This window comes from Amblyomma maculatum, chromosome 11, assembly GCF_055883805.1.
Source record: "Amblyomma maculatum isolate TAMU_Amacu chromosome 11, ASM5588380v1, whole genome shotgun sequence".
In the NCBI taxonomy this organism is placed as follows: Eukaryota; Metazoa; Arthropoda; class Arachnida; order Ixodida; family Ixodidae; genus Amblyomma; species Amblyomma maculatum.
In genome coordinates this window covers 46,959,036-46,980,108 of record NC_139354.1, presented here as the reverse complement: position 1 = coordinate 46,980,108, position 21,073 = coordinate 46,959,036, and the positions used below count along the sequence as shown (strand labels likewise).

Here is a 21,073-nt window from a genome sequence, read left to right as displayed (position 1 = left end):
CTGCTTAAGAGTGGAAATAAGAACCCTTTCTCTCTCTTTCCAAACCCATGACATTGTTCTATTACAACAATCAGTGCACGGAACCTCTGGCACTCGCTTCGTTCACTTCGCATACCTGTTACTTCTTCACGCACCTGGAAAACTATCCGTAGCGTACATATCTATACAAATATACAACATTGCCAAACACACAGACACGCAACCTCCATGTCCCCTGCGTACCCTTTCTATCAACTGTTACCGCTGTACATCTGGTTCGGTTCCTGCCAACCTCCTCCCTCCCAAATACCTCTTATCATCGAGACCAGCTGTGGTACCATTGACGTTAGCAGACAGCCATGAAGAATTCGCGCGCAGGAACCAGTGGTTCGGCGCCTTTCCTTGACGTACGCAGACAGGCATGGAGGAGTTAACCACAGCGAAGCGGGTCTGACAATGCTTAACCGAGATTCCGCTCAGTATAAAATGCTATTTACACGAGTCTAGCCTGGCTTAGCAACACAGCATAATAAAGTATAACAAAAGCTTACGCTTGCTTAACCTTGCTTAGCCGAGCCAAGTCGAATTCGTTTATTTCTTTGTTAGTTCACGTGGAAACTTCCGCCGGCAGACGCTGCTGACCCCTTTGGCTGACACTTCCGTCTACACCAGCCATCAGCCAAGAAAAGCTTTCGCCTTAGCACTTGTTGATGGCGTCACGAGAGGACTGACTTCCGACGGCACATTTTGCGGACACTTCCAGCGCAAACATTGGCTAGTAAGGCGTTCCCCTTAATAAGCAGGACGCGAGAACCAGCAGAGGACGTAAAGAAAAGAAGTCTGCAGGAAAACCTAATGTTTTAATAGTCGGAAAATCGTTCTGCTAGGTATGTGGTGAGCGGAAAGTCATTTAAGTAGTGTCTGACGTCACCCAAAGCGTCATCGCACAAACAGGAAGGAGAAAGCGAAAGGTTCAAAACAACGGAAATACAAGGGAATGCGGCAGTGCTCTGTTAAAAGAGGAACTTGGGAACGGGGTGGAGGGAAAGAAAGAGGGAGAAAGAGGAAGAAGGAGAGTGGATGGGACAAAAAAATGACAAGTGGGCGTCAGAGTGATATGCGTTCCAGGTGAATGCCAAGTGCCTGAGGATGGTTGTGTTGATTCTAGTGCGCACAGACAAATGCGACAGCCACGACGGAAGCAGGAAGCACTGTCTGCTAGCTCGTTGCCGTAGGCACCACATCGGCAGATGCACACTTTAGGCCCATCTTCAGAGGAAACACGCCTATTTGGCCCCCGTTTGCTATATGCTTCATTCTCTGCTTACCCGACCATGGGAAGCCGGCAGTCGCCTTTTCCTCTCTTCTCCTGTTTCATCTTTTATCATTTTCTTACAACTCAGCTGTCACCTTTCTAGTCTTAGTTTTCGCTGATTCAAGGCGATGAGTGTTAATATCGTGTTTCGAGACAACCTGAATTCCGCAGTAATGGGTTACATTTTTTTTCCACAGCTGCCCTGTCGAAGACTTGCTTGGAAGTTTTTATGCCGTCACCATACTGAGCACCATAATGGGCGGCTGGCATCGTGACCAAACAATATTCTTATTCATGGCTTCTTACAAACAAAAGAATTGCCTTAGTAAAAAAGGCGGACCAAAGCACACTATTCTACTGTCAAAAGGCGGGAGAAATATTAACAAAGTTACAGGTTCTCATTAGTGAAGAGAGGGAAAAACTTACTGGAACTTCCGTCATCTTAGCGTCATAATGCCTAAATAATGCTTTAGGACCAGGCTGCAAGCCATCCAAAATCTCCAGTGGCGACCTCTTGCTGCAACTCAGAGCCAGTGTTCAGGACTCAAAACTTTCCATCATAGAATCAATTTGAGAGATCACTGCCCGAATAACAACAGATACGCCTCTAAATACCGTAGATGGTAGAAGGTTCGCCGGTGGTACAAGGTTCGCCAGGTCTCGTAGAGCTGTCACTACTGTCATACATTAGCGAATTGCGCATCTCAAGAACCTCATTCTGAATACATTAAAGAAACTACATTGCTGTCTCATGGCTCCCTTTGACAAAAAAACCTCTGCATACTCCAGGTGCCATATACATGGGAGGCTAGAAAACAAATAATCCATTCCAATACAACAGAATACAGCTAGACTCAGTAAGAGAGGGAACACAGGAGCGCGTGGCCTCCACACTTTGCAAAGAGCCGCCGCCGACAGGTTATAAGAATCAGCGGTAAAGGCGCATGCAAAAGAAAGCCTGGTCAGCTACTCTTTGAGGGTATATCTCTCGTGCCACATATTCTCGTCTTCAACTGATGGCACCTTTCTGTATTGCTTCTATCTGTACATATCACACAAATATGCACGGGAAAAACTATCCAGACAATCAGCACAATCAGACAATCACCACATGGTCTAAAGAACCTGCCCACGCCACCCAAAGTGTGTCAGAGACGGGTCTATCAAAGCCCCGGGTAGAAGTGGCTCGGCCCGCTCCAGCTCGTTAAAAGCAGGTTATGCACCCTTCCTGCCGGTAAGGATGATCATCCTGCCATCCTACCGTCGGTAATCCCGACGAGACCGCGATGGTCGGAGCTGCATTTCTTCGATTGACCTTGTTTTGTTAAAAATCAGATTTCAATAAAATAACTTTACAAAACATATCAGTGAAGAAATAAACGAAATATTCACAAAACACACTCCTGATGCTTCAAACCTTCAAATTCGTCAGCCTAACAGTCATGATGAGTCCTGCCCACTCATTGTAGTCGTTACCAGACGTATCTAAGCATTGTTACTCATTTCCAATCAGTGGCGGTCATTACAAGCAGTAGTTTGATGTATTGGTCGTTACGAGTCAATATTAATCATCGTTATTAGTCATTAGCATTAGCCATTAACTCTATTGATATCTATCGTATAACGTTTATTCATTGCCTATCACCATCAACCGTTTTCATTCTTAATTTTCTTTTTCACACGTCCGCTATTCGCGAGTGACATCAGCCCACAGATGTGTCGCACAGATCACGGGCACAGCTCCAGTGCATAGTTTTGGTTACATGAGCCTAGAAAGGCTTTAGCCTTTCAAAAATGTCACGGGTTAGATAATTGGATTTCCGGTCTGTTATTGTACCAAAACGCCGTCACAGCGTCGTTCCGTGGTGTACGACTTCGCAATAACACTTAAAGAAACATTTCACGAACACGTACTACAAACTACTTGGCTGTAAAGGGATCAGTATTAAGTTATACACAATTTAGCACAGATTGCACAAAAACAACAATGTACGCATGAAGCGCTGTAGCAAAACCAACATGGCAGCCGCGTTGGATATCAATTATTTATTGCTTCTGTATTTCCCCCAGTGTTTATAGTTGTGGAGAAAGAGAACTAAAAAAGAAGAAAAGCATTATATTTTACAGTGATAGCGTGAGCCTACTTAAAATGCAATAGTCAAAAAATGCGGTTCAACATTTTTTGCGAGACATCTTAAACAAAGTAGAATACACCACAACATAAGTCGTGATGTAAGATTCCGCTGGCTCCCGAACCGCGTTGGAACAAATGGTAGCAGATGAGCAGATGTATATGCTGCGTGAGCCCAAACTACTGAAATAAACATTTGAAATACCTATAAAGAGTGAATGAAGTTACTATAGAGGGAGTTGAAAAATAAATCTCAGAACTGTGGCCACATTAGTGGTCTTGATGCCCCAGTGTTGTTCACCGTCCTAAACGAATGCCCCCCCCCCCCCCCACCTTCCGACGTTTTCCTTGAAAATTGACTTTTTAACAGCCCACTCTGCCCTCATTGACTGCTCTACCGCCCTATTTTGCTTGGACCTTCCGCTCTGCTCTGAAGACCCCTCATGCTCACCCTGCCTTCGATCAGCACAGTTTGGCCGCCTTCCTCCTGAAGTTGCCGTTTGCATCCCTATGTCGCCATTCCCACCCGTCCCAGATGGCGACTATCTCGCGTGTTCCTATTACTGATGTCATCCTGCAGCGGCACGTCCCCCTTCCTCATCTAATTGTGCATATTTTCCGGAACCGCACCACTCTCCCGGTTCTTATCTTCAACTTGTTCAACTCAAGTTCCGCTCGAGGGAATTTCATTGGCTTTGCAGTTCCCGATGACTATTGTAACATTTCAGCTCTGACTACAAATCATTGAACTACCGTTCATGCAACCCCTCCCTCGTCCTCTACATCGTACACTGATCCTGTTAACAGCATGACTGCAGCTGATCTGTAACCTGAATTTGCCGCGAGGTAAACAAGCTGTTTGTTACCTACAGTGACCTTTTTCACTTCCGTACCCGCTCATTGGGTCAAACTACAGTTGTCAGCTCCCGCATTGACACCGGTGACGCCAGTCCTATTCGCAGGCGGCCGTATCGTGTTTCGCTTGCCGATGGACGCGTCATTCAAACAGAGGTCGAAAAAATTCGAACCTTCCAGAAGCCCCTGGGTATCCCCTGTTGTGTTGGTCAAAACGAAAACAGTTTGAGGTTCTGCGTTGACTACAGTCATTTAAATAAGATAACCAAAAAATATGTCTATCCTCTTCCGCGTATCAACGACGCGCTTGATACTTTGCATGGAGCCAGCTACTTTTCGTCCATCGACCTTGTTTCGGCTACTGGCAGATCTCTGTCGACGAGAGAGACCACCGGAAAATAGCGTTCATCACCCCTGGCGGCCTCTATCAGTTCAGTCATTCCTTTTGGCCTTTGCAATGCCCCAGCAACCTTTGAACGCATAATGGACTGTTTACTCCAAGGCTTCAAGTAGGCCACTTGTTTGTGTTATCTTGATAACGTAATAGTTTTCTCCTCTACATTTGAAAGCCATCTCCTTTGCCTTTCTACAATCCTAGTGCTTTTTCACCGCGCCGGACTTCAACTAAGCTCCAAAACGTGCAGCTTATGTCACCAGCATCATGCCGTCAGAGACTTACCCACTCCAGGTTCATCCAGTGATGTTCGAAGCTTGATTGGTCTATGTTCCTATTTCCGACGATTCTTCCCGAATTTCGCGGCCCTTGCTCGTCCTCTCACCTCATGACTATCCTCAAGAAAGAGGTTTCAATCTCTGGGGGGCCTGAACAAGTTGCAGCTTTGTCGCAGCTTATTGCTGCTCTCACTAATTCAGCTGTCTTGGCCCATTTCAACCAATCCGCTAATACTGAACTCCGCACCGACGCAAGTGGCCATGGCATTGGGTCTATACTCGCCCAGCGACAACACAGCCACACAAGGGTGATTGCGTATACTAGCTGCCTCCAATCTACATACGAACAAAATTATTCTATCATATAGCAAAAGTGTCTGGCGCTTGTTTGGGGTATTACAAAATACCGCCCTTATTTGTTTGCCCGCCCTGTTCCTGTTATAACAGACCATCATACCTTGTTTTGGCTTTCCTCCCTCAAACATCTTACTGAACGTTTAGGACGCTGGGAGCCTCTATTACAAGAGTATACATTTTCCGTCGTGTACAAGTCCGGCCGGCTTCACCACGAGGAAGACTGCCTGTCCCATCACCCCATCGACTCCCCTAGTCCTACCGACTCTGACGATGACGTATGAGTCTTGTCTTTCGCGGCCTTTTCTAACATTGCTGACGAACAGCACTTAGATCCTTCGCTTCATTCCCTTATCCTCTGTCTTACCTCTGCCGCCCTGATCCATATCTCACCTTATTTGTACTCCACGAAAACACCCTATCTCGACGCAATATGCAACCAGATGACGCAGACCTACTGCTCGCCGTTCCTCAACATCTGCTTTCCATCATCCTTGAGCAGTTCCATGGTGCTCCCTCGGCTGACCACCTGAGTGTCTTTCGCACATACGACAGCCTGCACCGACGTTTCTACCGGCCGGGGCTCTACCGCTCCGTCCAGCAGTACATTGCCGCATGTGAATTATATCAGCGTCGAAAGAAGCCAACCATTTTGCCTTCAGGCCATTTGCAGCCGATCCCCGTAACCCCTGACCTGTCTTCCGTAACCCGTTTTTCCGATCCCCGTTTCTTGTTTTCCGATCCCCGTAACCCCTGACCTGACCTGTTTGTGGGCGTTAACCTTTATGGGCCCTTCCCAGTTTCCGCCTCAGGGAACAAATGGATCGCCGTCGCCACCGATTAGGCTACGAGGTACGCTATTACCCGAGCCATCCAGACCAGCTGCGCCACAGACGTCATTGACTTCCTTCTCGAAAACGTGATTCTTCATCATGGTGCCCCTCGTGCACTACTAACTGACCGTGGCCGCTGCTTCCTGACGCTAGCGGCTGACGAAATTCTTCGTTCGCGTTAAATCCGCCACAAATACACCACCGCCTATCACCCCTAATTAACGCGCTCACGGAACGTCTAAACCGTACCCTCACAGACATGCTGGTCGTGTATGTGTCTGGGACCACCGGGATTGGCACGTTCATCTACCTTTTGTGACATTCGCCTACAACTGATCTGTCCATTCTAACACTGGTTACTCTCCATCTTATCAGTTATTTGGCCGACACCCGATACTGCCCTTCGACACCTCACTATCCGTGGCAGACTCCATCAGTATTTATGCCACTGAGACTCCACCAGTATTTACGCCAGTGATGCCGTCGCCCGCACTCATGATGCCTCCCGGATAGCTCGTGCCAGATTCTCTGCATCGCAAGACTCCCAAAAATTCTGGTACAACAGTCGCCACCGGGATGTCGACTACACTCCTGGTTATCTCGTCTCACTGTGCTGCCGTGCCGTCGGGTGGGGTTGTGCAAAAACAAAATTGCCCCGTTACGCAGGCCATTACCGAGTTTTGCGCCCCGTGAGCGACGTCACATACGAAATTGAATCTGTGTATCAGAAATCCTCGTCCAGAGCTCCATCCTCCGAAATAGTGCAGGTGTCCCGTCTGAAGCCATTTATGCACGTTCTGTTTCACTAACATAAAACACATCGGGACTTTGCTTTTCCCAATAGAGACAGTGTTACTTATCGATATTCGCTGGTCATGCTGAGGATAAAGAAGTGCGAGAGACTGCCAGAAGAAGACGACGCAGATAAGTGCCGAGATCAGTGCGGACAGCTGTAAGACTGTGAATCTTCCCCGTAACAATATGTCGCCTTGCACTTTGTGCTGTACTGAACCATGTGAGAATGAGGTCACAGGATATGCTAGAAAATCATACCACGGAGCTAATGGGTTAGGTATTTTGGCAATGTCAGGTAAACAGTCCACTATGTTTATTGGTGAAAGTTGTTCTAGACGGACACTGTGTTACAACTGAATAGCAGATGTGTGTCGGAAAAGATCTTATTTTAAAGATATATGCGACTGTAAGTGTGGTTCTATTTTTAAGAGGGGGTTCGTTCGTTTCTACAAGCAGGCTAGATACAGGAGGTGTTTGTTGATTCCACGTGAATGGCGAAGCCAGGTGTTATGTATTGGGTCGAGTTTCTTCAGGTATGATGGCCTTGCCGAACCATACACTATGCATCCATAGCTTTGCGTAGAGCGTATTAGAGAGCGGCAGATGTGTAGTAGGCATTTCCGGTAAGATCTCCAGTGTTTCTTTGAGAGCACTTTCAGTATATTCATAGATTGGAAACCTTTCTTTTTAATGTTATGTGTGGCATAAAGGTGAGTTTTTGGTCAAATGTTACTCCCAAACATTTATGCTCTTTTTACCCCTAAAAGGGTTTCATTTAGATAGAGTATGGGGTTAATCGGCAGGCCTCTTTTAAGAGAAAAGCACAGCTACTGTTTTGTGCGGGGAAAACCTAAATTTATTTCTGTCAGCCTAAGTCGCTAGTTTCTTTTTTGCAAGTTGTATTTGCATCTCGCAGGTTGATACTCTCGAGTATGTGCATGCATTCTGAAGGTCGTCGACATAGACTGAATACATGATTGATTTTGGGATTACTTTGGCAACAGAATTCATGTTTAAAGTAAACAGGGTCTTGCTTAAAATGCACCCCTGAGGTGCTCCGTTCTCCTGAATAAAATCCCTGGAAAGCGTTGAAGGTAGTACACGGAATGAACGGCTTGACCGGAAATCTTTCAAAAGTGCAAAATCGTCCCCGGATGCCCAGATCTGCTAAATCACGGAGAATACCAAACCTCCATGTGGTGTCATACGCCTTCTCCGTGTCAAAGAAAATGGCTAGACTATGTTTTTTGTGAATAAACGCTTCTCGGATTGTGTCTTCAAGAAGAACAAATTTCAAGTTGAAGTCGAAGTTGTAAGTTTATTTTCGAATCAAAAACAACGTACAGGAATACACAGCGAGAGGTCCCATGGTACAAGACCGCAGGTGGGACCTCCCATGGTAATAGATTTCGATAGGCAACATAAAGGATAATATTATTGTAAGGAAAATTGAGTTATGAAGCAACACTGAAAATAATTAACGAAATACATAGTAAGGAGTGCATTGCCGACAGATTTAGATACAAAAAAAGAATACGGAAAAAAAGTACAAAAACACGTACAAATTCCATGGCACAAAAAGTGGTCAATTGTTGAACATGGTTTCTTGAAACCGCACTAATTAATGTCAAGAAGTTTACCGGCTTCAAATATAAACATTAACCTAATATTTAGGACACTTTCGAAGGAACATGCTAGAAAACTAGTTAGGTCTATAGGCCTATAACTACGAAAGACTGGTGACTTCCCTGATTTCAGGAATGATACGACTGTTGCTTTCTTCCAAGGTTCGGGTATTTTTCCGGATAACCATATTTTGTTGAAAAACTTCAGAAGTGCCTGTATTGCACGTATTACAAGGTGGGCAAGCATTTGATAGTGGATTTCGTCAGAGCCGGGTGTGGTCTACTTACAAATAGCCAGTACGCTACAGATATTTTGAACGATGTTGGGACTATTCTAAGGTTCATTTACGCTGCCACTTGTGGGAAGTTTGTTTTTCAGCGGTATTTTTGTGCTTTACAAATTCGTCTGTATGCTGCAAGGAACTAGAAACCTAGGAGAGGTACTCCCTTAGTATGTCTGCTTGTTCATCGAAATTTTTTTGTGTATTGGGGGCTACGAGAAAGCGAATCGTGAAAGGGGAAAAATGCCCATTTATATTGCGAACCTGCTCTCATATTTTTTGGAAGTTATTGAGCCTTTGATGGAAGACACATAGTTCTGCCATAATTGTTTTTCAGCCGCCTGGCGGACATACCGCGCTTTAGCTTTAGCCTTTTTTGAATTTTATAAGATATTTATGTGTTGGGTAGCACCGTAAAATTCCTCATGCTCTATTCTGTTCCTTTTTTTGTGTGTATATCTACTTTCCTTCGTGTACCGAACTTTACAATTCTGTCGTAACACTCCCGCTCTCTATGAAATGGCTAGGTGAGCCACGTCACTTATACACGTTGTCAATATTTCATTTATTTTGTCCACATCTAGGCCTTCGGAAAAGAGTGTTCATAGACCAACCTTTTCCTGGAAAAAGCACCTAGTAGGCTAATTCGAGCTTCCGACGCCGCGGTTTTGTTAAGGTGATTGATGGCGATGACATTAGACTGATAATGAAAGCAAAATTATCACTCCCATAGGGGTTGTCAAGAACGTCCCATTTAAAACCAGTAAAAACAATTGAACAAATACACAAATCTAGGCAGCTCATTTTACCAGTACTCGGAGTGCAATACGTGGGATTGCCCGTATTTAGCACTCATTGTTGTGAAGAATAAAATCTAAAATCCGGCCTATGATGTCTGTTTGTTCACTTCCCCAAAAAGAGGAGTGAGCATTAAAATCTCCAAATAAAGGATTTGGCTCTGGTAGTTGTATTGAAAGTTAGGTGAGCTTAGGTGAGGTTCGGTGTATATGGAGCATATTATTATAGTTAAATGGGCCACGGTCAAGGCACCTGCTTCATACCATGCTTTAAGGTCATTTATTCGGATTCTAACAGCGCCTTGGACCACGATAACAGCGCCTCTAGACATCCTGCTTTAGTTTTTTTTTGGCCCCAGCGAAAGACTTGGCACTTTTAAAAATGTTTTTGTTCTGACCGCCAAGAACAAGAAATGCCATAGTTAAAGGTTAGTTAGGGATATAGTTTCTCCCGTTTCTCCATTTTTCACTGAAGGGAGCTCTGCTGCCTAGGCAGCGGTGATGAAAACGTTGTGTCCAGCGCATCTTATGCGGTGGACACAACAGCGCTAGCTTTCTTCACGGAGGGCGCAGGTGACGCTGCTCCGGTCTTACTGTGTGTTATCTGGGCAGACGCCGATAACTGGTGTCACTCCGAGCCCTGCTGCTTCACAGCGCAGTAAGGAGGCTTTTTTGGCAATGAAAGTCTCTTCTATGCTTCCCCGTAAGTTATATTTTCCATGGTTGTCAAAGCGATTACTTCCTTTTCTTTTTTCCACTCTGGGCATGACAGCGAGTAAGCTGGATGATTTATTTGGGAATTTGTACAAAGGTGCGGTATAAAATCACAGTTGTCTGTGGGGTGATTGTTCGAAGCACATTTGGCACAGGTAAGTTGGCACCGACAGATCTGTGAGCTGTGGCCATCATGTTGGCACTTATAGCACCTACGGGGATTTGGGATGTAAGGCCTGAGCTGTGTGTTTGTGTGGTCTTCTTCGGCAGATTCTGGGAGAGTGCTTGCAACAAAGGTGAGTACAAGGTGCTCTTTGTTGTCCCGTCTTAACTTTATCCAGTAAGCACCTGTGACATTTTACTCTTTCAGGCCTTCAAGGAGTTCTTGTTCGCTCACGTACCTAAGGTCATCATCAGAGATGACTCCTCGGCCTGCGTTGAGTCACCGGCGCGGACTTATTGTAACTGGTACTTCTCCAAATGATTTCACTGAACTTAGGTTTTGATGCTGGTGGTTATAAATAATTCAACTAGTAGGTCGCCATTTCCAAGCCTCTTTATTCTGTATCCCTGGCCCATGGCCTCAGTCAAAGTGATTGAAACTACAAACAGAGACACAACTTGTGCAGTTACTTCCTCGTGGTCACTGTGGACTACGTGGAAACGAGGGAAGTTGTTGAGATTCTTTGAAAAAAAGATGGTGGTACCGCTGCGCCCCCTTTTACTTGGAATACAATTGAGATGAACGAGTTTAGATGCCATAGAAAAGTATATTGTTGGGCCGCGGTGCCAATTGCCCACCACGGAGTCCAACGAGGGGATGGGACAAAAATTGGCTAGAAAGTCCGGCCCATGCCAACTGTACGCCGTAACTATAACCTAATATGGCGTAACTCAGGATAGCCGGCCACACAAGGTTAACAGAAAGGCATTTGTATTTCCATTCTTAAGCACGATTAAGCGCAATCCTGCAACGTTTCGAATTCTGTTCGAATTTATACTTTATTTCCACCTGTCAATCGCCTCCAATCCCGCCCCAATGGTTCGTAGGCCTCGCGTGGTCGGGGGCATTATGTCACCAATCTTGATAGGCTGTGGTTGTCCCCCTGCCATGTAGGCATGCAGCATTACTACTTGCTGATTCTGCGTGTACCCTCTTGTTTATTACTTTTCTCTTCTGTTCCTAATATGTTTGTTTCTAATGGCCGATTGATAACATTTTCCTGTTTTCTTTTCTCCTTGATATTTTGGCTCCTGCCATTATACCTCTCCGCATTCTATATTGTTTTTCTTTTGTTTTGGTTGTTACACATTATTTTCTTACTTTCCTGACGCCCACATTTCTTTGATAATGTTCAGCTTTCTTTAGCCAATTTGTCTCCCCATCCCCCATTTTTATCACTCACCTTTTTTCCTCAACTCTTTTCCACAGTTGCCCGCATCTTCCCTCCTCCTGGCCACCTGCGAGCATATCTAAAGCTTCCGTGTATGCTGAATCCAGCTTTTTTTTTTTCATTTCTTCCTTGAATATGATAAAAGTTTTTGGGGCTGCTGTGCCCTAGAATCCACATTTTTATGTCCCTGATTGGCGCCACTTCTTTTTCCTTTTTTCTTTTTCTTAACTTTTCATTTGGATGTTCGCCCCTTTTCTTTTAATTTCAGTCGGTTTTGCCTAAGATTACCTCTAGCTCACCGCGGGCGTTCTCTCAAATTTACTTTAATTTTACATCTTGAGAGATTTAGAAAAAAAAGGCATTAAATGACTAATCAATCAGCGTCGCCTAGACCAGGGTCCCATTTTCCTCGGAAGAGCCGATACGATACTACCTGGCGGTTAAGAGAGAATGCCCGGGATCCGAGTTGTCCCACAATGCAGCAAACATGTTTTAACAGATGCACGAAAAATTAGGTGCAAACATAAACCCAGCCCCAAGAGTGCAACGCAAGGCGTGCAGTACTCTACACACACTTACTATCAAGCAGTCGGAAATAAATCTTTACGTGAGCTACCACATGGTTTTTGGATTCCGGTATATTCTCCTGTCATAAAAATACTCCTTGCATGTCCTAGCCGGTAGAGCATCTAGCTTATAATCCAAGGGTCCTGGGTTCCAATATTTACTGGAGTTAAAAATACCCACCTAAAATTACCTTTTTATTGTACCACTTGATATGTGTTCTGATCTCTCGCATTCAGGTCATATGTCCGGTGAACTCTGTTGGGAGCTTCAAATTTGCTCAGCACTTCGACTGAAGGTTTTCGCGACAAAATAGCTTCGCTCCCGCAGTTTTTCCGACAGGAGACGCGTTCATAAAAACCGCATGATTGTAAGAGACAATATAACTCATTATAAGGGAGGCAAAAACTTTTATTCTTCGCTGCGGTAAGGACTAGAACAGCGATTCGGAAACAAAATGATAAGCGTTCCTGCTGAAAACAAAAAAAATATACGCCGACACGAATACGACTTTCACACGAGGTAGATTCAGATGGCGATTCGAGTTTGCCCAGCATGATCCAAAGGATGATCCAGCCACAGCTATGAGCGCGCTTGCAGTTTCATTAAACCATTCTTTATCCTAAGCGCTCATCAGAGTACCTCCCACTTTGCATGAAGCATGTCCTCTTCCACATAACCGTCGCTAATAAGACTCCTGACATCCAAAGAGGGGGTACGAAAGTACCATGGTTCATTACCTGATGCCGCTGGTTTTCCGCAGTACTGAAGATCGCGAGTCGGATTGACATCAATTACGCGTTCTCGGCCATCATTGGGATGTATCAGCGTCAGCTTGATTCTGTGCTCGAAAGGCCAGGGAACAGCATCATCCATGTCACCCTTGTGCAGGGCTAGCGCCACATACAGATTTACAGAATCCCCACCTTTTATTAGGTAAATTCCAGGGGACGTGCAGTACCCGCGCAGATATACCCGGTCATCTTTATATACAGCCCATCCTTTCTTCATTGCGGTCTCTTGAAGTGACTGGAAATCTTTAACAAAAAAGTAGCGGTGCGAAACACCTAGCCGCACGTGTAGCAGAATCTTGTGCATCATGTCAAGCGCCTTCTGCCTGTTTTCATTCTCCGCTGCTTTGGTCGCTTCAGTGGCAGCGGCAATCTGTGATATGTGATTTCGAGTTCCACTGGCTTCTTTAGACAGTTCCTCCTTCAGTGATTTTTCTAATGCCCTATTTGCAGAGAGGAGAAAGGCATCGATACTACCCGACAAAAATTCGACTTGCTTACTTGTTGCGTTGACTTCGGAGGTCATTTCCTTCAAACTCTCAATATTCTGCTTTGCTCCATCCTTGAGTTCCTGTCTCAGCATTTCTTTTGTGCTGTTTATGCCGTGAGAAATTTCGTGCAGTCGATCATTAATTGTGCCAATATCGCCTACTATTCGCGCCATGAATTCCTCAAACTCACAACCAGCTTTTTCAAACCCTCCACAAAGAGCGCTTGAAGATGTTTTGTCTTCTGCAAAATCTGATTTGTTTTCTTTGTCAGATGCGAGCGCCGTCCCAGAATTGCAGAATTCTGACTTCATGTGCGCGATCACACCGCTGCAAAGAACTGTGGCCGAGCACTTGACACAGCCGACTGCGTGGTGTTCACAGTCACGCTGGAAATGCCCGGCGATTGCCGAAGCAGCAGTCACTTCCTGGCAGCCTTTTTCTTCGTTCCAGCACCTGACCTGTGCAGACAGAGGGATTAACAATTAAAGTGGGAAATTTTTCATAATAGCAGCAATCCCTTTGCGCGGCAAAGCGACAACAAGTAACCAAACTTCCTAGAAAAGTGGTTATTATTTTATTCATGCGAGGGGAGTCGTCATCATCATAATCATTAGCCGGATTGTACCCTCCAGCAGGGTAAAGACCTCTCCAAAATAACGGCCTGGGGGGCGAGTTGGTGCATGATGAAAATGAACAGCGGCGCAACACGGACACAGACAAGAAAGTGACACCACATGCGCACACTTGGGGCATAATTATACGAACAGCTCAAGCATGAGACTCATCGCCAAATAATCGCTGCGAACCCAGCACGTGGACGTCAGGCGGCAACATCAGGAATCCAGATAAGATCTCTAACCGCAGGAGATAAACTAACAGAAGCAGAAAAAGTTTGAAACGGAAAACAGGCCATATCTTAGCAAAAGCAGAGTAAATGATGAGAAACAACCCAGTCCGGACCCTAAAAAAAAAAAACGAAACCCAAAACGAGAAAACAATCGTAGCAAAAGCAGAGTCAAAAAAGAGAAGTAAAAGCAGTCAGAAACATCAAAAAAACAACAAAAGAATATCCCAACAAAAGTTCAGTCAAACAAATGAAGCAAAGGCAGTCAGAAACGTAAAACAAAAAAAACAACAACATACGATCGTAGCAAAGGCAGAATCAGACAAAAGAGGCAAAATCAGTCAGAAACCTAAACAAACAACACTCGTAGGCAAGAAGCAAAAGCGGTCAAACCTAAAATAACAAAAGACGCCGCTCGTAGCAAAGGCAAAGTCAAACGAACGAACGACCCGCCTGACCAAACAACAGAAGGCCGCTAAAAACTTCAGAGCTTAAAAGTCGCACAGTGCATAACGCACGAAAAATTATCAAGGAAGGAAACTTCATTTCTACGGAGGGATAGAGGCGAGTCGCTAACATAAGTGCTCCCCGTCTTTTTGATCATAAAAAAAAAGCTTCAAGATTTTGACGTGCCACCTAATCGCAACTCTTGCCCAGAACCCTTATACTGTTAAGCATTGGCTCACAATTGCACTCTTTATAATTAGTAGACAAAATCGACCCGCCTCCATTTTATAATGATTTCTCATACTCCCGTGCCCTGTCGTTAAAGAGACACTAAAGACACTCAAATATCCTATCAAAATCTAATAAACGGCATTTGATGACACTGTCTCCACATATCCGGCAGCGAAAAATCGAATTATTGCTGAGATATTGCAATAAGAAGTTGAGATTTTTTCAAACAGTTTTCTCCTACTACGTAGTAGAGTAGGATGACTCACAGTATGACGCAAGAGGAAACTCCGCGATTGCTGGCGCGCGGGGAGCGGAGAATACTTCGCAGGTGCGTGACGAGTCATGATCTTCATTCGAAACGCTCTTATGCGCGTCTGCTGCTCCGAGCTCGTATTTCAGGCGCAGCCAGTCCAAAACGAAACTATCCGATCACGCACGAAGTGCCTGAGCCGTAACGTAACCGAAACTGAAGTGGACGCCTGTGGCGCCGCCAAGTATATTTTTATATTTGCCTGGCAAAATTTACGTCGTCTTTTCGCCGTCATCTACGTGTGACCAAAGCATGTTATAATATTCGAAACAAAACCTAAATTAAAGTTAAATTTAAAACCATTCTTGACTGAATATTCTACTAGGCGGTCAATAGTCAACTGCACCTTTCTCTTGCATTCAGCCTAACTATTAGATCGAAAATTAATCTGCACGTCGTCAACCTAGATTTAAAAACAAACAGAGGCTAGAATTATGTCCTGCAAGGAATTCATTTCCAGGATTAACAGTGTACAACTCAGTACGCCGCCCTAGCGGATGCCATTTTCGTGCAGAAAAACTTTGGATAGCGCATTTCCCACCCTGACTCTAAAGGTCTGGTGGGTAAGGTAGCTTTGCAAAATCGAAAACATATTTCCACCTATTCCGTAAGTTTCCATATCTCTCAGGAAGGCAACAAGTCGTGACAGTGCCGCACCACGCTGCGTCCCGCCTGAATAAGTTGGACTCATCCAATGGGCACGTGCCCAGCAGCCCCACTGACGTCAGTGGGAAGGCTTACGCGCGGCGATGCGTCGCCCAAATAGTCTGCGAGTGGTCGCCAGGACCACTTTTAAAACGTTATTTGGAAATTATCGAACCCGAATAGTCACAAACCCATCTGTGTGATTTTCTTGCATTAAAATATCTAGTGTCACTCCAGTGACCCTTAAAGTGGCACAGCGTATGAGCTGAGGCATTCCGTGAAGAAAGAGTGGGAAACGCTGTTAAAAGTTAAAGTTAAATTGGTTCACAGGAAGGGAAAGGCGCAGTAACTGTCACACTTGCTCTGTGGACACCCGAACCGCGCCGTAAGGGAAGGGAGGAAGGTGGGAGTGAAAGTGGAAAGAGAGAAAGGGGAGCCGTAGTGGAGGGCTACGGAGTAATTTCGACCACCTGGGGATCTTTAACGTGCGCTGACATCGCACAGCACACGGACGCCACTTCGTTTCGCCTCCATCGAAACGCAGCCGCCGTGGTCGGGTTCGAACCCGGGAACTCCGGCACAGTAGTCGGGCGTCTTACCACTGCACCACCCCGGCGGGGCAAAACGCTGTGCGGACAATCGGAGCTAGTGCTGGGGCGAATTAAGTGCACCGCGATCAAAGGCAAATTTTATTCATATTTTCGTGACGTTGAAAGTCACTGTTATTTCTTTCCGTGAATAAACTTTCAGGGTACCTGTTTTCCGATTCGTCTTCCAATCATTTCTCCTTTGTGGTATAAGGTAAATTCATATCACACTACATATCTTCGTAGCCAAATAAACCAGTTTTCAGAGGACTCCAAGTTATGATTATTAAACACACTGCGACAGACTGTGCCGGAAAAGCAATTTCGACAGAGAAGCAACGCCCGCAGGAAACCTCGCCGCATCCTCGCCGCCTCTATCGCTTATTGTTCCGGATTGAAAAAGCGCGTTGCGGCGTATTGCGCCGTGTTGGCTAAGGTTGAGCAGCGCTGGGCGTAGGCGATAGGTACCAAATAAAACACAAGGCGGACATAACTCGCCAACAACACTGCTAGAGACTGTGCCGGAAAAGCAATTTCGACAGAGAAGCAACGCCTGCAGGAAACCTCGCCGCCTCTATCGCTTATCGTTCTGGAGTGATGATAGACGCCGTTGCGGTGTATTGCGCCGTGTTGCCTAAGGTTGAGCAGCGGTGGGCGTAGGCGATAGGTACTAATATGAAACACAAGACGGACATAACTCGCCAACAAAAATTAGGACGGGTCCTCGTTCCCTCAAAGCGCCGTGGTTTGATGGCCTATGTAGCCATCCACTACTGCACGACAGTGCCATGTTATCCATTAAATGCGATGCGCGACTCCCTTTATAGCGAACTTCAGCACCACAGCAACCGACCGCTGCGCTAGAATCTTATCAAGCGTGAGAGTACCCTCGCGAGAGTTAGAGTGATATTCAGCGTTATTTGCGGCACTATCGGGCAAAGCGAGCAGAGGAAGATAGCAGTGTTACGGGGCGGCGCCGTAGCCACTGCAGCTGCCGGTGCCGTGGTCTTAACGCCTTTGGTCGATAGCACCTTTGTCATACATGAACACTTTAAGGAGCCCCAGGTGGTCTATGTCGCAGCTCTACAGACTGCCTGAATAACTGTCGAGCTTTAAACCGTATAAATCAATAACTGCATTACAATCATGTGGAACAGTGCGCGTGCTTGCAAGCTCCATCTTATAATATAATGTGTACTGAAGTGTAACAACTATCTGTACCGTGTAGTTCACACATAAAAGACCGATTTTCCCAATTCCTAATACTATCTCCCTGCTGTCCACTTGTTCGCGCTTCAGTTCCACATCAGCGATATGTAATACTGATAATAATAATAATAATAATAATAATAATAATAATACTTTATTTTTTCCTTTACTGCAAGGAAAGGAAAGGTGCAGCCGCTAAAAAGCTGCTTCGAAGAGCAGCTTGACGGGGCGGCTGCCCCTGCATATGACAGCACATTCCAGCAGGGAAAGTCACGCCCACACAGTGAATAAACAATCAATGGAGAAATAATTAAAACACAAAAAAGCACTAGGTAAATCAGGAAAAATACATGAAAAATACATTTCTCACCATTATCCTTTTGACAAATTTATCTTGCACAACAGCAGCTCGAGGAAGCAGATAACTCGAGTGTCTAGGCTCATGCAACTGACTTTGGAAACTATAAACTTCACTCCTGAAGTGTTGGCCCCTCAGGTTAGGCTGTGCATTTCGCAATTGTGCCCAACAAGGCCTATTTTATTATTGCAGGGCGCCTCTTATCCACTGCTTGGCTAAGCACGTTGTCCACTGTTATAGCTTTCCCGATATTTTTTTTTTTTTGGTTTGTGTAAAGGAGTCGCTTTTTTTAGTGCAAGTAGGAGGCGTTATTTGATATTTCTGGCCTAAACAAAACTAGAGAAGCTTTAGGGCATACTCAGATTCGTAGCCTATTAGTATTAAGACAACGTTCATTTTTGAATGAGGTTAAAGCAAATGTTTTTGTGGAAGACTCCGATCGATGCTGACAGACTTCGCTGCTCACAACTTGTCACTGTAACAATGTAGTATCACTTTGAGCTGCAAATAAAGCGTCATTTCTCGCTCTCGTTTCCACTCACCTCTCTTCTCAGCAGATCGTCAGGAGCTAATTCCCTCCATTCGACGTCTTCGTCTTGGTTCTCGTAGTTGTCCACTGGACAAAGATGTATGCCTTCCTGTCCGCACTGGTCGTAGCAAGACTCGCACAGTATGTGCATGCAGGACAGCAACGCTGTCTTCGGCCGCACAAGTCCGCAGGCACCGCACACCAACTTTGGTGGAAGAGGTTTGACGAAGCGAAGCGGTCTCCAGTCTAGCTCCGAGGAAAACCCTGCCAGCGTGTATTGCATGCTGCCAGGAGCCATCGTTCACAGCGACTTACAACTGGAGAAACGGCAGCGTTCAGCGTTCTGCCTGCACAAGCCCGCTTTTATCTTTGTCTATCCAATCTGGTTACCATGGCAGCAACCGCGAGCGTATTTTCTGACTCAGAGTTCCGCCCGCCAGGCCGCGGCGTGCGGCACGGTAGATACCAGTTATCAGTTCTGCAGCTATTCCTTTTCGTTTCCTCGTATTCTTCCAAACGTCTTTCGTGCGTTTTGAAAGCGGCTTTATACAAGGCGCCCAAATATTCAAAACACAGTGGCTCATGGGCACTCCAGACTTTCTGGGTACACACAATGTGCGTGTGCGTGAGCGTGAGCTTGTGCGCGCGTGTGTGTGTGTGTGTGTGTGTGTGTGTGTGTGTGTGTGTGTGTGTGTGTGTGTGTGTGTGTGTGTGTGTGTGTGTGTGTGTGTGTGTGTGTGTGTGTGTGTGTGTGTGTGTGTGTGTGTGTGTGTGTGTGTGTGTGTGTGTGTGTGTGTGTGTGTGTGTGTGTGTGTGTGTGTGATAACGAATTTTCGAAAGCCGACTTCGCAGACATGCCGCGCTATTTTTACTACTATATTTTTTTTCCTCGCCGCGGTGGATCAGCCGTGAAGACGCTTAAATGCTCACCCAGAATAAGGGGGTTCAGTCCCAGGTGCGGCAGCAGTTTTCCCATCGAGGCAAAAAGTAAAGCTTTCGCATACTGATTGACACCGGTGCATATGCCAAGCAATCCAGGGTGCTTTAGATATTCAGGGACCTTCACTAGAGCCTCCTTTAAAGTCTGAGTTCCTTTAGAAAATTTGAACTGTTTCAAAACCGCCCTTAAGCCATCGCTCGCATACGAAAAACGGCGTTGAATACGCTAGCGAGCGCAAATTTGCGTTCGTTTGAACACGTAGCTCTACATAGGCTGATATTATGAAAGTAGTTTCTGATTCCGCTTCACTCACATTTCTTTTTTCATCAGGTACCGACCTAGAAGGTTTGGTTTGGATTGTGGAGTTTAACGTTCCAAAGCGACTCAGGCTATGAGAGACACCGTAGTAGAGGACTCCGGAAATTTGGACAACTTGGGGTTCTTAACGTGCACTGACATCGCACAGCACACGGACGTCTTCCTGTTCGCGTCTGTCGAAAAGCGACCGCCGAGGCCGGGATTCGATACCGCGCCCTTGGAAACAACAGTCGAGCGCCATAACCACTGCGCCAACCCGGCAGGGCCTACATAGAACAACTATCTACTCGGATAGAGATGGCCTCGAGTGTAAACAAAAATGGCGTCGACATGGCAACAGGATATGCTACAAATTCGGCTCCTATGAAGTGACCCTTCGGCTTCTAGAGAGAATTATTTTATTACTGCCGAAACCAAGCACCCGAAGACGACTCCACGAGCTCAAACATCAGCCTGAAACTTGACCTAGTAGTGAAAACAAAGCAAAATTTCAGTTTTAGCTAGCTCTCGAGCACTTACATCTGCTCATTCTGTGTACACGCGGTTTTATGTCCATTCTCTACTTATGGGTTTTAGATACGAGGAAAGCTCGGGAACTTCATGAGGCTCCTCCCAAAATTCAAGAGCAAGAGTGGAGCCTTTCCTGCAATTCCAGTTAGGATTTGAGCACCTAGACCTCAGAGAGAAGCCCCTTCAGCAGATTGCCAATTTTGATAGCAAGCTATATTCCATTACTCCGGTCTCAACAAAATGTGTTGTAGAATAATGCATTTCTCCAAAAGTTAGAAAACGCAAAAACTTTTGAAAGTTGAAGATGAAACAGAAAATGAATGTTCTCACCAAATAAACAGTGTTGTTATGAGAAAGGCACACCTTAAATGTACTAAATAAGATAAAGTAAAGGTTACACGGTAATCTGGTTTGAATGCATTTTGTTAGTGCAGTTTGGGAAATGGTTACTTCAGAAACAATGACGACAAGAGCCTGTGTGGGACCGCTTCTTCCCAACAGGAGTAAAAAATGGCAGTCGGCAGATAGTCGCGTCAAGTTTTCACACCTAAGGA

At 45.5% G+C, this 21,073-nt stretch overlaps 1 protein-coding gene across 1 annotated transcript; it reads right to left on the bottom strand.

Moving 5' to 3' along the window:
- Positions 1–12,699: 12,699 nt before the first annotated feature.
- LOC146173747 (TNF receptor-associated factor 6-A-like) lies at positions 12,700–19,109 on the bottom strand. The gene is made up of 2 exons (XM_084583791.1): positions 18,765–19,109; positions 12,700–14,049 (listed from the first exon to the last, which is right to left on the bottom strand). The coding sequence occupies exons 1-2, from the start codon at positions 19,047–19,049 to the stop codon at positions 12,943–12,945; spliced, it is 1,392 nt and encodes a 463-aa protein (XP_084439917.1). The 5' UTR covers positions 19,050–19,109; the 3' UTR covers positions 12,700–12,942.
- Between the last annotated feature and the right edge of the window lie 1,964 nt (positions 19,110–21,073).

Coding starts and splice junctions, on each gene's coding strand:
- LOC146173747 (XM_084583791.1), bottom strand. CDS start 19,049: ATGGCTCCTGGCAGCATGCAATACACGCTGGCAGGGTTTTCCTCGGAG. Junction 14,050..18,764: donor ACGATCTGCTGAGAAGAGAG/GTGAGTGGAAAC, acceptor CTGTCTGCACAG/GTCAGGTGCTGGAACGAAGA.